The sequence below is a fragment of the Protopterus annectens genome, chromosome 8.part0, assembly GCF_019279795.1.
Source record: "Protopterus annectens isolate FY-2018-M chromosome 8.part0, PAN1.0, whole genome shotgun sequence".
In the NCBI taxonomy this organism is placed as follows: Eukaryota; Metazoa; Chordata; order Ceratodontiformes; family Protopteridae; genus Protopterus; species Protopterus annectens.
In genome coordinates this window covers 1,969,931,395-1,969,954,110 of record NC_056741.1, presented here as the reverse complement: position 1 = coordinate 1,969,954,110, position 22,716 = coordinate 1,969,931,395, and the positions used below count along the sequence as shown (strand labels likewise).

The 22,716-nt window shown below is 45.0% G+C and overlaps 1 protein-coding gene across 1 annotated transcript in view; it reads left to right on the top strand.

Annotated features, from left to right (window-relative positions):
• Positions 1-22,716, top strand: part of POLR2C (RNA polymerase II subunit C) — a 455,631-nt gene that overhangs the window by 161,005 nt on the left and 271,910 nt on the right. The window contains exon 4 of the mRNA XM_044081501.1: positions 19,389-19,441. Within this exon, the coding sequence (XP_043937436.1) occupies positions 19,389-19,441 (53 nt within the window). The remainder of the gene's footprint in view (positions 1-19,388; positions 19,442-22,716) is intronic.

The following is a 22,716-nucleotide window of genomic DNA, read 5'->3' as shown; positions in this document are numbered from 1 at the left end:
TAGTGATCCCAGTTTGGCATGTACTTTTTTAATAGTTAAGTTGAGATGACTATCAAATTTTAGGTGGGAGTCTATGGTTATTCCCAATAGCTTAGTCTGTGCCACTGGAGCAATTAGAATAGCATTTGTGGAGTAGATAGTGAATGGACTGTTATCAGTGTTTTGGTTATAATCATAAGCTGAGTTTTCTTTAGATTGAGGATAAGTTAGGTTTTGGTTAGGTAGTTTTCAACGTCAGAGAATGCTAGTCAAGTTGTTTGCAGGAGGGTGGGAATGTTTTGTGCAGCACAGATTAAGGTAGTGTCATCTGCATACTGATTGATAGATACATGCTGTGTGGAGGTATGGAGGTAATTTGTGAAGATTGTGAATAGTAGTGGTCCTAAGATAGAACCCTGTGGGAATCCTATAGTTATGGGCAGCTGAGAGAGAGAATGTTCCCATTTCACAGCTTGGTACCTGTCAGTTAAGTAGCTTTGGAACCAGGTAAGAGTGGAATTTGATAGGTGATATTGGTTTAGTTTGTTTAGCAGGATTTGGTGCGAGACTGTGTCAAATGCTTTGGACATATCCAAAAAAAGAGTTGACACCTGCAGGCCTTCATTTTTGAGACTGTTTACTGTGTTTGTGAAGCAGAGGAGGGCTGTAGTGGTACTATGGGCAGGTCTGAAACCACACTGAGTAGGTGACAGGATGTTACTGTCTAGTAGATATTTTAGCATCTGGGTATGGATGCATTTTTCTAGGCTTTTGGCCAAGGGGGGGGGGGTAAAGAAATGGGTCTGTAGTTGTTAAGTTCAGTGGAGGTCCCACCTTTATGTATGGGTGTAACATAAGATATTTTCCAGAGTCTGGGCACATAGTTTTCAACAATTCATCTGTTTATGAGAGTGGAGATTGGGATAGCAGTAGCATCTGCTGTGAGTTTCAAGAAATAGCTGGGGGGTAGGTCGGCTGCTGTTGATGAGGTTTTTGGTTTGGAGAGCATGCTTTTGATTGAAGTGATGGAAACTGATGATGTTATGTAGTCCAATCTCGCCTACATTCTTACCCATGGGTTTGGAGCCGAAGGTCGGCTCCAACTCGGCCAAAGCTTTTCTAGCTCGAAGTCCTTCTCTTGGCTGGGCTAAGATGGTATCCCTTGCTGCACTGCTCTATACCCCCAGATCTCATTTGCTGCTTGTGTAGCTCGGACGTGGTCTCACTTTTGGCGGTGGCTAAGTACCTTTTTTCTTCATTATTCGAGAATTGATTGAAAACAAAGAGCTATTTTAATAGCTATTGTGTGTTCTGGCCTTGTATGGGGAAGAAGTTTTGTGCTTGATCGTTTTTTTCCGTGGTATCCCACTAGGTGTTTCCAATGGGCTAGGCCCGTTTCAGTTAGAGGACCTAGTCTGTCACTTGCTTCCTTGTGTTATTTTTTTTTCAGGTCTAAAACCGTTTAAATTAGAGGTTTTAGTCTTCCCTTCCTGCGTTGTGCCTAAGAATCGTTTTAGTTAGAGATCTTGAGGTTTTGTTTGTGGTAGTGTTTTTCCCGCCTTGTGACTGTTTTACCGTTGGTACTGTTGTCAGTTATTGTTGTCTTTGGTGCTTTGTGATAGCTAACTATGTCCAAAGATTCTAAGGAGCATAAGCCCTCGAGCTTCAAGAAATGCTCTAGGTGCAGCTATAAAATGTCCATTATCGATGGACATTCTGTCTGTGTGTATTGTCTGGGAGCAATCCATCTCCAGGAGTCGTACAGTTTCTGTCATGCGTTTAGTCCGAGAGTTCTTCAGGAAAGGAAGAATAAGTTGAATTTGAAGGGACTTCTGAAACCCTCCTTCGAGGAGTGTCTGGAAACTGCTTCCAGCTCCAAGGCAAAATCTTCGAAATCTAAAAAGAGATCTCCGGCTCCATCAGTCTCCTCGGAACCACCGGAGAAAATAACAAAGTCTGCTTCGACATCCTCGGCTCTATTGTCCTCGGGGCTGTAGGAAGTGTCTGTGGTTATGGTACCGGCATCGGCTCCAATCATTTTGGAACCTATTCGGAGCCGATCGCCTAGCATTAGGCCAGCATCACCTCCTCACAGGTCCCCTTCGGAGAGGAGGTCTTGATCTCCCTCTCTATCCTCTAAATCCTCCAGGACCTTATCAGATGTGGACGTCGATAGTGGTGCAGAGACTCCTTCAGTCACCAGTTTTGGCTAAATTGTTCTCCGCTTCGACCAAGTCTGCTCCGGAGCCCATCCTTCAACCTGCTTCGATACTTCTTCCTCTGAGCGCATCTCCGCTTTCGGAGCTGGAGTGCTCGACTCCGTGTCATGTGCCTAGGTCGGTTCCGACAGCCCCTCCTGGCTTATCTGTGCCGACATCGGCTCCGACCCTGTCTGCTCCATCCACGGGATTCAGGACTCAAGATTCTTCGGTCAGACCCGAGGGAGAGGCTTTGGGACAGCCATCTGTTCCTAGTCTCCCTCTCGGTGCTTTGGCTCGGGGAAGTCTGACTCCTGTTGTGGATGTCCTTCAAGGATGCATCTGCAGTCCTTACAAATGGGTTGTCCTGTCGTCAGGCAGCCCTTCGGTCGGCCGGATTCCAAAGTCTGGGTCTGGCCTCGGCTGGTGTCGCACTTCACCCGACGTCATAGCTGCAGTTCTTCGGGTATAAAGGCATCAGCCGACGACATTTTCCCCAGTCTTTCTTGCCGCGTGGCGCCCGAAGCAGAAGCTGTTCGCAAGTGCCGGTCGGTCAGATCCAGAGATTACTACTACCGAATACTACTTCGAAGACTTCTAAAAAGCTAAGTACCCCGTTGGGGACTCTTTCTTGCCTCAGCCGATGTCAGAAAAAGTGAATAACTGTTTAACTTGTGGGAAACAAATACCTCATAAAGATTTCCACTCTTACTGCTTACCTTGTTTAGGCCCAGACCACGACGTAGCAGCTTGTCTAGCCTGTGCTTCTTTCAACCGACGGACGCTTAGACGTCAGTCGGAGTTTGCTGAACAGTTTTTCGGCTCAGATTTTGCGTACATAATGCCGTCTGATCCTCCGACTTCTCAAGTTAAGAAACGCAAAGAAAAGGACCGACACTCGCGGTCCGCGGTTTCGGCCGAAACCACGGTTAAGCAAACCGCGAGTGTCTCGGTTTCGGCCGAAACCGAGCAAACGGTTCTATCTTCAGCCGAATCCATGACTACTACCGAGGCCACTTCTACCCTGGTTGAATCGGCCTCTGAAGTTCTACCTGCTACTGTGGTTTCACAAGAATTATCGGACACCATCCCTTTGGATGTCTCTACCCCAGCACGTGGTGCTGCTAGGCCGCCTGCAGCCATGTCTATAAAGGCCTTTGCCAGGGCTAAAGCAGCCAAAACTTCTAAGTCTGTACCTGTTAAGCCCCCCTCTCACAGGCCCAGTTCCAGTTCCCAAATGCTTACTCTGGCAGAGGATCTCATCTCTTTAATAAGGGGATCCCAATCTCACCCAGACAGGGCCTCTCAACCTCCAGAAAAGAGACCTAGAGCAGAGCCCCCTGAACCAGTGTCCTCAGATGATTCTTCTGATGATACAGACAATACAGACCATCCAGAGGCTCCTTTTTCTACTTATGAAGATTCCGATGCTGAGGAATCGATTCCTTCTGCCTCTCCACCAGAGGAATTTTCCTTTGGGGAAACTTTACATGCCATGAGAGAGCAATTCCAATGGCAGGGACAAGATTTCTCAGATTCAAGGAAAAGGCTTAGGACCTTTTTGCATTTACCACAACATAGGCCTTTAGCTATACCTCCAGTTCTTCCTGTTGTGGATAATGCATTTAATGATGCTTGCACTGCTCCTGATACTTTACCTCCAGCCCCTGCTAAGCCCGATAGGTTCTACAGGGTCCCGGACACTCATCACCATTTATACAAGGCTCCTTTTGCAGATCCCGAGACTATCTCCCAGGGGCCTAAGGCAGTAGCTTCGACCTCAGTTAAAAACCCTCTCCCTTCTGAAAGGGAATCCAGGTCCTTGGAGAGATGGGGTAAAAAAGTATACACCTCTGCTACTCTCTCAGCTAGGGCATTGAACTGTCAGTTTCATATAATCCAATACCAGGAGTTTATGCTTGATCAGTTAACTAAGAAACTGTCCTCTGAGGATTCTTTAGATAAGAAATATGTTCTAGAAATGGTGCATAACATTCAGCAGGTTAATAACCATTCCTTAAAATGTGGCTATGATGCACTGGAGGCTTCCTTTAGATCAGCCATGACTGGCACAGTTATAAGAAGGCATGCATGGTTGAAAGAACAGGTCTTGCCGGATCATGTAAAAGCAAAACTATTAGATGCTCCTATGGATAAGGTCAGTTTATTTGGTTCTCCTGCTCAACAGGTACTGAAGAAAATGGAAGAGAAGGCAAAATCTGTACAAACAGTGAAAGATTTCTTACAGGTTCAACCTCCAAGGTTTAGCAGGAACTGGCCTTCCAAAAATTGGTCCTTTCCAGACTCCTCTAAAACTCAGAGAGGCAGGAATAGGCGTTCAAGAGGCAGAAATCAATCCAGAGGAGGTGCCTACAGGGGACGCCAGTGGCAAGGTAACAACCAACGAGGCACTGACACAACTACTACCACTGCAACAGGATAAACACAGTGACTTGGCTCTGGCACCGCCTACCAGGGAACAAATAGCAGCACCCTTAGGCGGAAAGTTAGCCTTATTTTCAAAAAACTGGCACTATATCACAAGAGACAAGTGGATTTTGCAAACTATAGACCAAGGCTACAGGTTTCATTTCCACACTTTACCAGGAAAAAGAGGAATGCCAAACCTACCACCAAATCAAAAGATAGAAGCTCTAAAACAAATAGCTCAATTAGCAAAGATGAGAGCTGTGGAAAGGGTACCATCTATGGAACAAGGCAAAGGATTTTACTCCAGACTATTCCTGGTACCAAGAAAAGAGAAAAATTGGAGGCCTATTCTCGACCTGTCCGCTTTAAACACATTCATCATTGTTCCAAAATTCAAAATGCTGACCCTACAGCAACTTCTTCCCATGCTGGGCAAGGAGTATTGGCTGGTAACTCTAGATCTCAAGGAGGCATACCTGCACGTCCCCATACGACCAAATTGCAGAAGATACCTCAGATTTCTTGCAGGATCAGAGCACTATCAATTCTCAGCATTGCCCTTTGGCTTATCTACTGCGCCCAGAGTGTTCACAAAATGCCTGGCATCAGTAATCGCTCACTGCAGGCTTCAGGAATCCAAATATATCCATACCTGGACGACTGCCTGATACAAGCGGACAACAAAACAAGCTAACAGAAGACTTACAAAGAGTCATTTGCTTACTACAAGCCCTGGGATACACAGTCAATATAAAAAAGTCAAGACTGATACCATCCCAAAGAATAACCTTCTTAGGTGCAGAATTGGACACAGTAAAACAGATGGCATTCCTAACTGCAGAAAACAAGAACAACTTCCTCTCTATTTCTTGGCATTAACAAAGCAGAACAAACTAACAGCAAGGAAAGTACTGCAGGCCTTGGGCTTCATGGCATCCTGCATAATCCTGGTCCCCATGCCAGACTGCATATGAGAAAGCTACAGTGGTACCTAAAGAATTTATGGTCTCAACACAGGCACAGCTTAGAAACCGAAATACCACTAATTCCATGCCTGAAACAAGAGTTCCTATGGTGGGCTCAGGCATGCCAGTCAAACCCAGGTTTGCCCTTCCACAGCATTCAACCAAGCCAAACCATCACAACGGACGCCTCAGACCTCGGTTGGGGCCCACATGCTGGACAAGTGCATACAAGGCTTATGGACTCCAGATCAGCTGCACCTGCACATAAATCAAAAAGAAATGCTGGCAGTAAAACTAGCAATCCAGAATTTCAGACCATTCCTCCAAGAAGGCCAGTTGATGATAAGGACAGACAACACCACAGTCATGTGGTACATCAACAAACAGGGAGGCACTCATTCATACCCTCTATGCCGGATGGCACTGGACCTATGGAATATGGCTCTGAGTTACAACATTCAGTTACAAGCAATTTTTGTACCGGGAAAAGAAAACATCCTAGCAGACATATTAAGCAGAACTACCTCGGATGCTCATGAATGGATGCTACACCCGGACATCTTCAAGGTCATCACAAAGAAATGGGGACTGCCACAAATAGACCTATTCGCATTCCCACTCAATCACCAGCTCAAGAAATTCTGCACAAGGACGTACCACCCACTTGCTTGGAAGGTGGACTCTCTATCCTTCAGTTGGAAAGGCCTGACCGCATATGCATTCCCACCTCTTCCTTTGATGCACAAGGTGCTATTGAAGATCAAAGAGGAACGTCCAAGGATCATTCTGATAGCTCCAGATTGGCCAAGACAACATTGGTACCCATTACTGAGGAGCATGTCTCGGGGAAAAATGTGGACACTACCCCTGATTCCTTTGATGTTAACTCAGAGCGACTACAACATCCTGCATCCAAACCTGAAAACTCTGCAACTGACTGCCTGGAACATTACATAAGAGCAACTAACCCAGATTTATCCCAAAGGGTTAAAGACCTTATCCTTGAGGCCCGCAGACCCTCAACAAGAAGGAACTATGCAGGAAAATGGAAAAGGTTTCTCATTTGGGGTACCGAGAGGGGCAAAGATGTGTCAAAGGTAGACATTGCCAACATCCTGGAGTATTTGGCAGAGCTTTTCCATACAGGCCTGTCCTATTCCTCCATCAAGATACATGCATCAGCTATTTCTGCAGAATACAGCTTGATCCCCTGTCTTTTCGCATCCTCTACTCAGGCAGTTTCTGAGAGGAATTAAGAATGTAAAACCTCCTAGGAAACCACCATTACCAGCATGGGACTTGAACTTTGTGCTAGAAAAATTGACACTCCCCCCTTTCGAACCAGCAGCAACAGCAGATCTTCAACACCTATCCTGGAAAACTGCTTTCCTGCTGGCAGTTACCTCAGCAAGAAGGGTTTCTGAGCTACAGGCTTTAATGGCAGTACAACCCTTCCTAATCTTCCATCAAGATAGTGTCCATGAGAACTAATCCTACATTTATGCCTAAGGTGGTATCCAGAATGTCTTTAAACCAGGCAATCCACCTACCTACCTTCTTCCCAATCCACAGAACAGGGGGGAAAGACTGCTGCATACTTTGGATGTACATAGACAGTTGCGCTACTACCTGGACAGAACCAAGAGCAATAGAAAAACTGACCAGCTTCTGGTAGCATATGCAACAGGAAGGGAAGGAAAAGCAATTTCCAAACAGACAATCTCCAAGTGGATAGGAAATTGCATTAGATTCTGTTACTCCTACCATGGAAAGCAAATTCCACAGAACATAAGGCCTCATTCTACAAGGGCTACAGCCACTACCACAGCTTTCTTACGAGGAGTGGCTACCAAGGACATTATAGAGGCTGCTACTTGGACCTCCGTGCATACATTTGCCAAGCATTATAACTTACCTCTATACTCTAGATCCCGAGCAGGGTTTGCCACTGCTGTTTTGCAAGGGATCCTAACTACACCATAATTTCTTCTTCCTCCTCCCCTAGTTTGGCTATGGTATTCTACCCATTTGTAAGGACTGCAGATGCATCCTTGAAGGACATAGTACAGTTTTGTACCTACCATAAATGTAGATGTCCGAACAGGATTGCATCTGCAGTCAGGATTACCCACCCTCCTTCGCCTCTGTGGTATTCCTAGGGTATTTGCCCACCTAATAGCTAGCTGGGGGGGGGGGATCTCTTATGGTGTATTTGTTTGTATATATGTACATACATGATTATTTTTTGTGTTTGCCTTCTACTATTTGGAAACATTGGCATTTATCCAAAATTTAGCTATCCAAGAGGGCAACTGGCATCTGGGGCAAGAAACACTGAGGAAAATGGCGTCAGCTGATGCCTTTATACCCGAAGAACTGCAGCTATGACGTCGGGTGAAGTGCGACACCAGCCGAGGCCAGACCCAGACTTTGGAATCCGGCCGACCGAAGGGCTGCCTGACGACAGGACAACCCATTTGTAAGGACTGCAGATGCAATCCTGTTCGGACATCTACATTTATGGTAGGTACAAAACTGTACTTTTTGGAGGCTGGTCGCTCCTCGGATTCAGGGGGACCAGCCTTCGAGGCCATGCGGAGTGTGCTGGCCAGGTCGTCAGCGGCATCATGCGGGTCGGTCATTTTGTCCCCTACTACACCGGTGCAGGTCACTGATCGCCATCTATCTCTAGAAAGCGGAGCCCCAAGGCCTCAGGGTACCCCCAAGAGAGGCCCCCACATTTCTGAGGGCCCCTTAGAGTCCTTGCCTGAGGAGCCACCCAGAAAGAAGACGTGCAAGAGGAAGCACATAGATTCCTAGGATGAGTCTCTCACATCAGACACTGACCTCGAGGAATCGGAGGGGTCCCCCAAGTCATCCTCTGAGGATGTTTCTTTCTCTGACATCCTAGAGATTTTGAAACAAAGAGGTTGACTGGCCATCCAAAGCCCCCTCTGAGGAGGAGTCTGTCTTCCTCTAGGCCTTTGGTGCTTAGCCCTCCGCCTTCTGGGTATCTCCACCCTTCGACAAGCTTCTGGATTTGGTCTGTCGAAGGGTTTGGGAGACCCCTGACTCTGTGGAACCAGTCCCCAGGAGACCCAATAAATTTTTGCCTGCTCCTCCTGGTAAGGAATTTCTGTCCAAGGGAGTCCCTGTGGATGCCGTGGTGGTGGTAGCAGCCACTCAGAAGGAATTAGCCAAGACTTCTTCCACCATCCATCCTCCTAACAAGGAGTCTAGGACCATGGACCGGTACGGGAAACGTACCCTTTCTTCAGCAACCTTTACCTTATGGTCACTGAATTATTTATCTCACTTTACACGGCTCCAGAGAGATCTCCTCAAGGAGCTTGGAGATACTCTCACGGGTAACGTTTCTGAGGCGGTGACCCAGATGGTTAACGCTCAGATGTCTACCCTCAATTCCATCGTTAACTCCTCCATGAGGCTGATCTTATATGCAGCCGATGGAGCGAGTAGGGCAGCAAGTTCAGGAGTTGCTCTTAGGAGATAAGCCTGGATGCGCCTTTGTCATTTCGCAGAGGCCTTCAAGTCTTCATTCACTGATGCCCCTTTCGATGGTTCCTCTTTGTTCGGAACCAAGGTGAAAGACACCCTCACCAGGTGTGAGCAGGAGGGAAACAACTCTGTCTGCTGTAGGAGTCCATTTTTCCCTTCCCTTTAGGCCTTATCCCAAGACACAGAGGGGTGGCAAAATGTGGTTCAAGAAATCAGAGGTTTTTTCCTGGTGCGCAAGGTGAGCCCCCCTCCAGAGGCAGAGAAGGGGGTGGTTATTCAGTGAGACGCCGCCCTAGAGGCAGAGCAGGCCCCCGCAACTCGGGAGACCGCAATTCCTTTCGTGGTTCTCCCTACTGCCGCTCCTGATGGGAGGCCCGACTGTGCGTTTCCGGAGCCAGTCAGGGGTCGAATTTTGTTATACTCGGTGGCCTGGCAAGACATTACCCAGGACCAATAGGTTCTACGAATACTTTCCGGAGGATATGTCATCCCCTTCTCATCAGATCCCCCTCCAATCAAGAAAATCCCTGATGTTCCACCCAGTCAAAGGAATTACGCAGCTTCAGAAGTTTCAAAGCTGCTAAAAAGGAGCCATCCAACATGTCCCCTCAGACCAGATCGGATTAGGGACTTACTCAAGATTCTTTTTGGTGCCGAAAAGAACAGGGGACCTGAGACCCATATTAGATCTCAGCCAATTGAACACCCACGTGCAGAAGTCCAAGTTCCGAATGGTCACATTGCATTCTAGTCTCTCATTGTTGGGAAAAGTGTGGGTGTGCTCCATCGACCTCAAGGATGCTTACTACCACAGCAAGATGGACAGGGCATCCAGAAGTCACCCACGCTTCCAGCTGGGAGCCAATCATTTTCAGTTTCGAGCCCTGCCCTTTGGTCTCACCACAGCCCCCAGGGTGTTTACCAAATGCATGGCAGTGGTGACTGCTCACTTGAGATGTCAGGGATTCCAAGTGTTTCCATATCTGGACGACAGGCTCCTTACTGCCACAAACAGGCATCTACTAATTCAGACCAGGGACGCTACTATAAACCTATGTCAACAGCTGGGCATCACATTGAACTGGGAAAAATCTGCCTTGTTGCCCTCACAGCGCGTCACTTTTATAGGCGCAGAACTAGACACCATCCTCATGCGGGCGTTTCTACCACAGGAAAGAATCAGTCCTACAACAACAAGTTCATGCCTTGCTCCCCCTAAGAAGAGCAAAGGCAAGATGGGTCCTCCAGCTATTGGGGGACTATGGCTGCGACAATTATATTAGTCCCTCTGGCAAGGTTACATATGAGACTCCTTCAGTGGCTCCTTTTTGCCCAGTGGTCTCTCCAACGTCTTCCACTTTCTTACCCTATTCTACTTAGACAGGTGCAAACAAGATCTCGGTTGGTGGCTTCGCACCAAAAACCTGAATGCAAGAAAGCCCTTCGTTCCTGCACCCCTGGTTGCCACAGTGACCACGGATGCCTCCCAGATGGGGTGGGGGGGCATTATCTATGCAGGACAGTCCAAGGCACGTGGCAAGAGCACAAGATGCATCTGCATATCGGTGTCCTGTAGATGAGAGCAGTGCTACTAGCACTGCAAGCACTTCAGAGCTTTCTTCCTCTCGGGACAATCCACTCAGACAATATGTCAGTGGTGTGGTATCTGAACAAGCAGGGAGGAACCAAGTCCTATCCCCTTTGCAGAGAGGTCATGCGAGTGTGGCAGTGGGTGGTGTCTTCCCAATGTTTTCTGGTGGCAACCCACATTCCGGGGAAGTCCAGTGTGATCGCAGACAGGCTAAGCAGAAGCTATTCTGATGCCTTACGAGTGGTCCCTGAACTGTCAAGTTGCGGAACAGATCTTCCGCAGGTGGGGTCAGCCTTGCTGCGACCTCTTTGCCAGCCCCCTCAGTGCCAAATGCAGCAGCTACTTCATGTTGATCCCCCCACAGGGGAAATCCCCCAGAGACGCTCTAGTCCGCGATTGGCCCTCTGGTCTACTATATGCCTTCCCTCCAGTTCCCTTGCTGTCAAAAGTTATTCAGAAAGCACAAGCCTTGGGGAGCAGAATGATTCTGATTGCTCCACACTGGCCTCATCAAATTTGGTTCCCCTTTCTCCATCCCAATCTCATGGATGCTCCTTAGATTCTGGACCCACAACCAGACTTACTGACACACATGTCAGGGCAGCTCCATCCCTCTCTTCGGACCCTCTGGTCGACAGCCTGGCTACTCCACTTCCGTCATTAGTTAGGCTTCATCATTTCTCACCGGAGGTGGTTCATATTTTATCTTCCTCTCATAAGCCCTCCACCAGGAAGATTTGCTACAATAAATGGAAGAGGTTTTCAATCTGGGCTAATACCCAAAGGATTGACCCTTACACGGCTCCAATTTCGTTGGTATTGGAGTTCTTGTTTATGCTTTTTAACCAGGGTTCAGCGGCCGCAACCATTAAAGTCCAATTGGCGGGGATTTCTACCTTTCATGTCACAAACGAGCCTAGTCTGATGGCTCATAGACTCTTTAAGGCTTTTCTGAAGGGCACTCTGTTACTTCCTCCTCCGGTATCGGAACCTGTCATGCCTTGGGATTTAAACTTTGTTCTACAGGCTCTTACTTCACCCCCTTTGAGCCTGCAGCCACTTGTGATTTAAAATTTTTAACTTGGAAGACTGTCTTTCTAGTAGCCATCACGTCAGACAGACGCTTTTCAGAGCTTCACGCCTTATCAATCAAACCCCCTTATTTGATTTTTCATAAGGACAGGGTTTCTCTCAGACCCAACCCTTCCTTTCTTCCCAAAGTGGCGTCTGTCAGTAACCTTAATCAATCTATTGAGTTGCCAGTATTTTTTCCCTAGTTCTCAAACAAGGCAGAATTTAAATTTCATCAGTTGGATGTACACAGACAATTACGTTTTTATCTGCACAGAACCAAAGACCTCAGAAAATCTGATCAGTTGTTTCCTTTTTGGAAAACAGAATTGGGTCTCCTGTCTCCAAAGTTATGCTGTCTAGATCTGGGGGTATAGAGCAGTGCAGCATGGGATACCATCTTAGCCCAGCCAATAGAAAGACTTCGAGCTAGAAAAGTTTTGGCCGAGTCGGAGCCGAAGGTCAGTATTGGAGTAAGAATGTGAGGCGAGATGGACTACATACATCGAACGTTATGGTGAGTACATAACTTCTTGTTCTTCGTGTTTGACTGTTGCAGTCATTACATTTGGATAATTTGCTGGCAGGTTGCCCTCAGTTGGCCTGAATAACAAAGTCTTGGGTCCTGCGTTGGTTGCTGTCTCCTCTTCCATGACGTTAGGTTGTCAGGGGGTATAAAACATGCAGCCGACGCCATTTTATTCAGTCTTTCTTGCCGCGCGGTGCCCGAAGCAGAAGCAGTTTGCAAGTGCCGGTTGGCCGACTCCTGAAATTTTCGCATTCGAGTTTCAGAACAGAAGTCTTCAAACTAAAGGTAAGTACCCCGTTGGGGAAACTTTTTCTTACTCCTTACCAGTGTCAGTAAAAGTTAATAATTGCATTACTTGTAGAAAGCAAATACCTCATAAGGATTTTCATTTGTACTGTATTCCTTGCCTAGGCCCAGATCATAATGTGCCTTGCTGTAGGTTTTGTGCTAGATTTAACCAACGCACTATTAAGTGTCGGTATAGTTTTGCTGCTAAATATTTTGGATTAAGATTTAATTATCCTGAAATGTCGTCGGTTAGCAATCAGACTACCGGAGTTCACAAAAAACACAAAGAAAAAGACAGAGACAGACCGTCTGGGTCCAGAACAGACGACAAAGCTTCTCTTAAGCCATTCGCCGGTTTGCCGGTACTCAGTGAGGTGCTTTCGCAGCCCCTGATACCAGCTACTTTTGAGTCGCAGGCCTCTACCGAGACCCATTCAGAGTCCGGTATGCCGCGTGATTCTCAAGAGTATTGAACCCGCGGATGTCTCTCCCTTGGATGGGTCTGGAGCCGCTAAGCAGGCACCGGCTTCTGAGGGTGTTTTCAGGCCTCAACATTTTTATATAAAACAGACACCAGCCTCAAAAACAAGGTCAAAACCATCTTCTATGTTTAAAAAACTGACGCATGAGCCACGTGCTCAGGCCCGTATGCTTAAAAAAACAGATTATCAAAATGGCTGAGGACTTAATTACCTTGATCAGGGGTTCCCAAACCCCCCCTGCTAAGAGGCCTAGGCAAGGCACTGATTGTGAATCTTCAGATCAGGTTTCCATTTCTTCTGATCCCTCTTCTGATCAGGAATTTTCTATTCCACCCTATGAGGATTCTGATGCAGAGGAATCCATCCCATCTGCATCTCCTCCTGAGGATTACTCTTTTGGAGAAACTTTGCATACTTTAAGGGAACATTTTCACTGGGAGAGTCAGGAATTTTCTGAATCAAAAAAGAGGCTTAGGGATTTTCTTCTTCCTCAGCATAGGCCTTTGGCTATACCCCCTGTACTAGACATTGTGGATGATGTGTTTTCGGAATCGAGCATGGCTCCTGATTCCCTACCTCTGGCTCCTAGTAAGCCAGGTAGATATTAAAGGGTTCCTGACTCCCACAAATTTCTATTCAAAAATCCTGCTGCTGATCCAGAGACTATTTCTCAGGGTCCCAAGGGTGTAAAGGCCTCTACAGCCAAAAATCCTACCCCCTCTGATAGAGATTCCAGGGCGCTAGATAGATGGGGAAAGAAGGTTTATACGTCTGCTACCTTGACAATCGGAGCCTTAAACTGCCAGTTTCTTGTATCAACAGCATGTTATGGGCTTACTGAAACAGAAAATTATGTTGATTTCTTTTTGCGTGGAAAATAGAGTTACAGGAATTATTGCATTCAGCAGAACAGGTTGGAAAGCATACTTTGTAATGTGGTTTTGATTCCTTGGAGGCCTCTTGCAGAGCCGCAGTTACTGGATCTGTGATTAGAAGGCATGCCTGGCTCAAGGAGCAAAATCTGCCTGATCATGTTAAAGCTAAATTGTTGGATGCTCCCTTGCAGCATGATACTCTGGTAATAAGGCAGAAGAGGTTTTAAAGAAAATGGAAGATAAAGCTAAATCTATGCAAACTGTAAAAGATTTCTTGCAAGTGCAGCCACCCAGGTTTAGTAGACACTGGCCTACTAAAACTTGGTCCTTTCCTGTGTCCAACAGAGTCACTCGAGGCAAATCCAGGCGCTCAAAAGGCTCCAGATACCAATCACAGGGTTCTTACAGGTCAAAGCAGTGGGGTGCCTCCACCTCCAAATCTGGAGGAAACAAAGCACAACCCTATAGTAAGCAGTCTCAATGACTTTTCCTCTACCATCACCAAGCACTTATCTTTATCAGCCCCCTTGGGGGGAAAAACTAGCACTTCATGCTCAAAATTGGCAGTTAATTACCCAGGACAAGTGGGTATTGAACATAGTATCCCAGGGGTACAGAATTCATTTCCATACTTTGCCAATTACAAACAGATGGCCAGATCTGCCACAAAATCAATGTGTGCAGAGGCTCAAAAACAAGTTATGTCCCTCATGGATATGGGGGCTATTCAGCCAGTACCAGAAAAGGAAAAAGGACAAGGTTTTTATTCAAGACTTTTCCTGGTACCCAGAAAAGACAATTCTTGGTGTCCAATACTGGACTTATCGATTTTGAACACATACCTGGACATTCCACAATTCGAAATGTTGACTTTACAACACCTACTGCCTATGCTGGGCAGGAACGCTTGGTTAGTGACTCTAGACTTTAGAGGCATACCTGCATATCCCAATAAGGGAATCATGCAGAAGATACATCCACTTCAAGGCAGGTTTTTTGCATTACCAATTCTCTGCACTGCCCTTTGGCTTATCTACTGCACCCAGGGTCTTTACAAAGTGCCTGGCACCAGTAATCGCATTCTGCAGACAAAGAAGCATACAAATTTATCCTTATCTGGATGACTGTCTCGTTCAAGCAGAGGACGGGGACACTCTTCAACATCTGGCATTTGTAAAAAAGGCTTCTAACATGCCGAGGGTACACAATAAACGAAAAGAAATCCCAAGTGGTACCCTCTCAAATAATTACATTCCTGGGTGCAAGCTTGAATACAACTGCCCAGATGGCTTACCTTATGCCAGACAAACAAAGGCAACTGACAATATATTTCAAACAAATGGCTACAAAAACCCCAGTTATCTGCAAGACAAATTCTGTAGGCTTTGGGGTTCATGGCATCCTGCGTTCTACTAATTCCATATGCAAGACTGCATATGAGGAAACTTCAGTGGTACCTAAAAAGTTTATGGAGCCAACATTGCCACAGTCTGGAAACAATGATTCTTCTCATTCCCTGCCTACAACAGGAGTTTCTTTGGTGGGCAGAGACATGTCACCAAAACAAGGGACTGTCGTTCACTCTACCCCCTGCCACCCAAACCCTAACTACAGACGCATCAGACTATGCTTGGGGGGACCACCTGGCGGGGAGATGCATTCAGGGCAAATGGAGCCCAGAACAAATGCATCTGCATATCAACCAGAAAGAGATGCTAGCTGTTCAGAATGCTCTGACAGCCTTCAAGGACTTACTTCATCTAGGGCAACTACTAATAAAGACGGACAACACCACGGTTATGTGGTACATAAACAAGCAGGGGGTACACATTCCTACCCCCTTTGCAGACTAGCCATGACATTGTGGAACACGGCTTTGACTTATCAAATACATCTTCAAGCTCAATTCCTGCCAGGAAAACAAAATACTCTGGCAGACGACCTAAGCAGAAATCTTATGGACCCACATGAGTGGAAACTGGATCCACAAATCTTCAGCTTGTTAGCACTGAAATGGGGGAGCCCAGACCTAGATCTATTTGCCTCTCCCCAAAATTATCAGCTGGACAAATTCTGCACAAGAATTCATCACAAAAAAGCATGGAAAGTGGATGTCCTATCCTTCAGTTGGAAAAACCTATCCATCTATGCCTTTCCCCCTCTGCCTCTTCTCTCCAAGGTCTTACTAAAAGTCAGACAGGAAAAAACAAAAATGATCCTAGTTGCTCCGGACTGGCATCGGCAACACTAGTATCCACTTCTAATGAACATGTCTCAATTTCCCCCTTGGTACTTGCTTCAAATACCTCATCTACTGTCTCAGCAGAACAATCAAATTCTGCACACTCAGCTCTAAACTCTGAACCTTGCAGCATGGTTGATCATTTAATTATTCAAACAACACCTCTCAGTAAATCTGTGATAGATGTCATTTTGGAAGCCAGAAGGCCAAGTACTAGAAAATCTTATGCTGATAAATGGAAGAGATTTTGTGCTTGGAACCAAGCACAAGGAACAGACACAGCAAAGCCCAATATTCCTCAGATTTTACAATATTTGACTGAGATGCTTGACAAGGGCCTATCTTTTTCTTCAGTAAAAATCCATGCCTCTGCCGTCTCAGCTCATTACAACATGGAGCCTCCCATTTTCTCATCCTCTGCTTAAACAGTATCTTAGAGGGGCCAAAAATTTAAGGCCTCCCAGAAGATCTCCAACTCCTGCATGGGACCTCAATTTCGTACTGGAAAAGCTCACCCTGTCTCCTTTTGAAGCAGCAGCTACTGCGGATATAAAATTTCTATCTTGGAAAACAGCTTTTCTCTTGGCAGTCACTTCAGCAAGAGGGGTTTCAGAACTACAGGCCCTCATGGCAGTGGAGCCTTTTATCGTATTTTACCCGGAGAGGGTGTCCCTCAGGACCAATCCTTCTTTTATGACTAAGATGATATCCAGTGTGGCTCTTAACAAAACCATTCATCTGCCAACATTTTACCCAAATCCGCTGAACAAGGGGGAGCGGATTCTGGATTCCTTGGATGTACACAGACCACTAAGATTCTACTTAAACAGGACCAAATCTCTAAGAAAATCTGAGCAACTACTGGTATGATTTGCTGCAGTATCAGAGGGGAAGGCTATATCAAAGCAGACTATTTCTAAGTGGATAAGCCACTGCATTTGTTTCTGCTATTTGCACCATGGTAAACCTGTGCTCAAGGGGATCAGCTCACATTCCACCAGGGCTGCCTCTACTTCAGCAGCTTTTCTCCGAGGAGTTCCAACCGAAGACATTCTAGAAGCTGCTACTTGGAGCTCTGTTCACGCCTTCACAAAGCATCATCATTTACCTCTCTTTCACAAATCCAGGGCAAGCTTTGCCACTGCAGTCCTGCAGTGCCTTATAGCCGCTCCTAATGCTGTTTAGTTCCATCCTCCCATCCATAGCTTTGGGATTCTACCCAAATGTAATGACTGCAACAGTGAAACACGAAGAACATAGTACAGTTGTGTACATTTACCATAAATGTAGATGTTCGAGTGTATTCACTGTTTCAGTCCAGGTTATCCACCCACCATCCCCCTTTTCTATACCTTTTCTTTCCTTCACTATATACTAAAGCCTTTGTGGTGTATTTGCTGTTAGATGAAGGTAAAGTTTATGTTGCTAAAAGTGCATTTACTTACATTTTTGTTTATTTATATATACATATATATATATATATATATATATATATATACATATGTATATGTATATATATATATATATATATATATATATTTGTTCCCCATTTGGGGGGCACCTGACATCTGGGGCAAGAAAAACTGAATAAAATGGCGTTGGCTGCATGTTTTATACCCCTGACAACCGGACGTCATGGAAGAGGAGACAGCAACCGACGCAGGACCCAAGACTTTGTTATTCAGGCTGACTGAGGGCAACCTGCCAGCAGATTACCGAAATGTAATGACTGCAACAGTGAATACACTCTAACATCTACATTTATGGTAAGTGTACACAGCTGTACTTTTTGAGGGTAAAGCTTGTATTAGTGTTATTTGTGTTGAGGGGGGATAGTGAGGAAGGAACTGTCCTGTGATACTAAGGATAGAATTGAGTTCACAAAGTGGGAGTTGAATTGTGTTTCGATGGGAACTTTAGTGTCGGGGTGGTTGGTTTGGGAGTAGCCTCTTGGGTGGGTTTTAGTAGCTGGTTTACATTTTTCCAAAATTTTTGGGGGTTATATTGGTATTTAGTTTGTAATGTCGTGTAGTATCATTTTTTGTCCAGCCTAATGCATTTTTTTGCACGGTTGCGCAGTTCTTGGCACTTAGTTAGGCTTTGTGTTTCTTTGTTTTTTTTTTTTATAGTAAAGCCAGGCAGTGTCTCTGGACTTGAGGATTTGTTTGGTTTCTTTACTGAGCCAGGGGTTTGTTGAGGTTCTAACCTTGATTTTGCGCAGTGGAGTGACAGTGTCTAGGTGTTGTAGAAATGTTTTGTTGAAATATGCTACAGCCTGGTCTAGTGGGAGGGTTTTTAGGGGGGTCCAGTCACAGTTACAGAGTAAAGTATTGAGGCCCACAGGAGAGAATTTTTTTGTGTTTCTAGTGGATATATAGTTAGTGGTTTTGCATATGCTTATTCTACTACGTATAAAGTATATTATGTTGTGGTCACTTAAGGTGTCTGGGAGACTGCCTGCCTGCGTGCTTATATATTCACTACCACAGCCTTTTCTGTAAGACTGGGGGAGGACAGTATATTAAGTTTCCAGAAGCCCCCTGGAGAATGAATCCAGTTTGTGATGCTTTGTAAGGGTATGTAAATAGTACCAAGTTTTCAAGAGATGGTGATTGTGCGGCTTGAAAATGAAATGAATAAACATCACTGAGTGCAGCACACACTGGTCACAATCTAAACTGGGGCAAAAAAAAATTACACCGGAATTGCCAGATGTCCAGAACATTTAAAATATGTTGCAGGAAAAGCCTCTACTCCTACGTCATTAAAACTTCCAAATAAAGGAAATAACTGAAGACTTGACTAGTATAGCCCTATTTTGAGTTGTATTCAAGAAGTGGGCTTCTGGGAGCACAGCTTGGCATGTAGTGCAGAGGTAGAGCTTAGGTAAGTGTTGGATCATAGGAAATGGGTTTAAAGAAATGCTACAAAAGAGACCTCCTAAATATGCCGTGTAGAGGTGTTTTCTTCCTATGTAGGGATTTATCAATAAGCCTGAACTTTTTTTTTTTATGATTAACATGACTAACGGAAAACTTCATTTATAAGCAGTATTAGTCTATGTAATTCACATAGCATCTTATGCTTGATCTTTGAGGTTTATGAAATTCCAAGATTACAGTTCATCCATAATTGTAATGTGCAGCAGTCTTAACAGTTGTAGCTAGACATCTCAAGAGTCCTTATGTATTAGTAATCTTTTTTTTTTTTCTTCTTCAGGTTTGATTCCGCTAACAAGTGACGACATTGTGGACAAACTGCAATATTCCAGGGTAAGTTGTAATATGCTAAAATAAGATAATTTGCTTGTATTACAAAGATGGGTTTTGCAAAGCAGTCCTGTTTCTTTTATGATACAAATTAGATTATCTGTTTTTGTGCAAAATTTGCTTTGGATTATTTGAATTTTATTGCAGAAGTGACCAAAAAAGTGAAACTGGTGTGTCAGAAGAACTACAGATGACCTTCCCTCATCACTATTCAGTATTCCTTACTAAAGGGATTTCCTGATGTGGATAGACATACGTCTGCCCTGCATACCAACACCTTCAGCCCTTCCAAGTGCCATATCTCAAATGTCTGTCCTATGCCTGAGACATAAGATGCATGACATATGAGTGCCAGATGCTCAACTTTGCAGCCAGTCCGAATGCTGTGTTTGAATTCAGTCTGAAAGTCATTCACTTCGTTATCAGCTACCAAATCACTGGGAACTCTTTCTTTTTTCATTATGGGCAGTGCAGCAGTTTGCATTGTCCCCTCACCGCAGGAGGTTCTCTGGTTCGATTCTTGGCTGGGGTGCCTTCTCTGTGGAGTCTGCATGTCCTCCCTGTGTTTGTGTGGGTTTCCTCTGGGTGCTCCAGTTTCCCCCATATTACAAAAACGTGAATCTGGAGTGTTTCTTCCCAGGCCTGCACTGAAAATTGCCTCTTTCCAAGTCAGACTTTCCAAGTAAACAAATGTTAAATAAATAAATTAATTAAAATTTTGCGTAGTTAATCAGCTTACATGTCATCCAGAAAGGTGAAATGTGAATGAAATTGGCAGATTAAGGCAGCATTCAGACTAGCGACACAAGAAGCTTAGGGCTGATCATGACCACAAGCAGGGAGATACTTGTCAGGCCTTTGTACCCAAGACCCTGCTCAGCTGTCTATCGTCCCGTTTTATTTGGAAAATTAATTTCTTAAGTCGCTAGCTCAGAGTTCCATGGCTGATAAATCCGGCCACCTGGTTGTTCAGCTGCCTTGTGTAAAGAAGTCTAAAAAAGTGTTAATATATCTAAAAAAGTATTTATAGACTTCTGTCTAGCATTTGCTGGATGTCTTAGCTGGGTTAGATGAGGAACTTGGCGACCATCTGGATGGGATTCCTGCTCCCTCTGTCATAACCCTGTTGGAGGCTGACATGGGGCTTCATCCGCATGTCCTCCAAGGCTGAGACTGTATCTGCTGCAAACAAGATGGGGAGCTATGGCTGATTATTTCAGATGGGCCTAGGGGGATTCTTCAGTTACTTTTGAGTGAAGAGGTACCTGGTTCCTTTGTTAAAGCTAGACTGGTTTCAGAACCTCCTCAGTTTGTTAGGGCTGAGTTCCCTGTAAAGAAGAAGAAACATAAGAATAGGCATGTAGTTCCTGTAGCTAAGGACCAATAGAAGAAGTGGCAAGATTTCCCTCCAGGTCTTTTTAAAGCCGATATGGCCTTTTAAACCTCCGTAGGTTTGTTGGTTTACTCCCCTGTACCTTATCCTCTTCTACTCCTAAGAATACCAGGGTTTCTTATATTTCTGATAAAGAAGAGGATTTGGATTCTGGGGAAGAATCCCTCTTACTCTTCCCAGAATCATTCCCTTCTTGCTTAGGGTTTGATGAAGATAATGTCTCCCTTGAGTCCCCTGTTGAAGGGCTTTCTTTTGGAGACATCATTGTTGGTGATGGAACATTTCGTTGAGAGTACACAAATGTCTGATGTCCAAAAGAGGTATTATGACCTCTTACAGATGGACTCTCCCAGGCCTTCTGCAGTACCACCTGTTTGGAATCCCTTCTTGATACCTTTACCTCTACTTCCCAGGCTCCTGAGTCTCAGTCTCGTGCACCAGTGAAACCTGACTGGTTTTATAAAGTCCTGGGGCTCAGATATTCTTGTACAAAAATCCTTATTCAGACCCTTCAGTGACTTCACTTTCTACTAATACACCTACTAAGTTACTTCCGTATTCTAAGCTGCTGCCTTCTGACAAAAATAGTAAGGCTATAGATAGGTTTGGTAAGAATGTGTATACCTCTGCCACCTTGGCTTTCAAGGCCATTAATTATTAAAGTGACATGACTATTTATGTGCTAGCTCTTCAGGCTCAGTTAGGCCCGAGTCTGATGCTAGGATGTATGATATTCCTTTGCTAGGTTTGGTCTCACAAGTAGCTCGTGTTTTCATTAAATGTAGTTATGCTGCTGATGCTTCCTCTAGGGCAGCTGCATCAGGGTCTGCCATCAGAATATATTTTTGGCTGAGGTTGCAGTCTCCTCCTGAGGATATAAAGGCCAAATTATTGGATTCTCCCTTAGATACTCCAAATTCATTTGGATCTGCAACGCTTCACAAGACAAAGGGAAGGGCATAAAAAAACTTAAGCAAATTTTCCTTTCTGCTATTTCCAAGTTTCAGATTAATTGCCCTTCTGGCAGTGTAAGCAACCTTTGACAGGTAAAAGGCTTGTCAAGAGTGGGGGTTTTTTTTGCTGAGAAGTCTGCTAAGGATTCCAAAGGACAGAAGCCTTCTTTTCTAGACAAGTCAGCATCTGTGACTGTCATCTTCTACCCCCTAGGGCAGATTCCCCTTTCTCAAAGGTTAACTCTGTATGTTTTCCAATTTGGCTACAAATCACCACAGGCTGTCAGGTTCTAATTCACTATGGTTCTTTTGTGGTATGAAGTCACTTCCTTCCCTTTTAGGACTTCCTCTGCCCCTTTGGAATCAGTTTTGGATTTTCTCGCTGCGTTACTTCAGGCAGGTTCCAGTTTTTCTACAATTAAAGTGCAATTGGCAGCCATCTCTTTAACTTTCATGTTGGCAGAGGTAATGTGACTCTGGCTTCCCTCAAGATTTCCAGAGCATTCCTCAAGGGTACCTTTTTGCTCCATCCCCCAGTTCAGGATCCAATTCCTTCCTAAGATTTGCCCTTTGTTTTGCAGGTCCTTCAGCTGAACCTTCAGCTGCTTCTGGTTTGAAGCTGTTGTCTTGGAAAACTTTGACAGTTACATCCACAAGGAGGGTTTTGGAGTTGCAAGCTCTTGATTCTTAACCTTCTTATTTGGTGTTCCGTAAAGACAGGGTTTTGTTTCGTATGAATCCTTTTATGCCAAAGGTAGCTTCTGAGAGTAAACTTAATAATTCCATTCATCTTCCTGTATTTTTCCCACTTTCTCCAATAAAGGTTAATACCTTTTGCATTGTCTGGATGTACATCAGCAGTTGAGATTTTATTTGGACTGTACCAGAGCTTTCAGAAAATCCAATCAGTTATTTGCATCTTCCTCAAAATC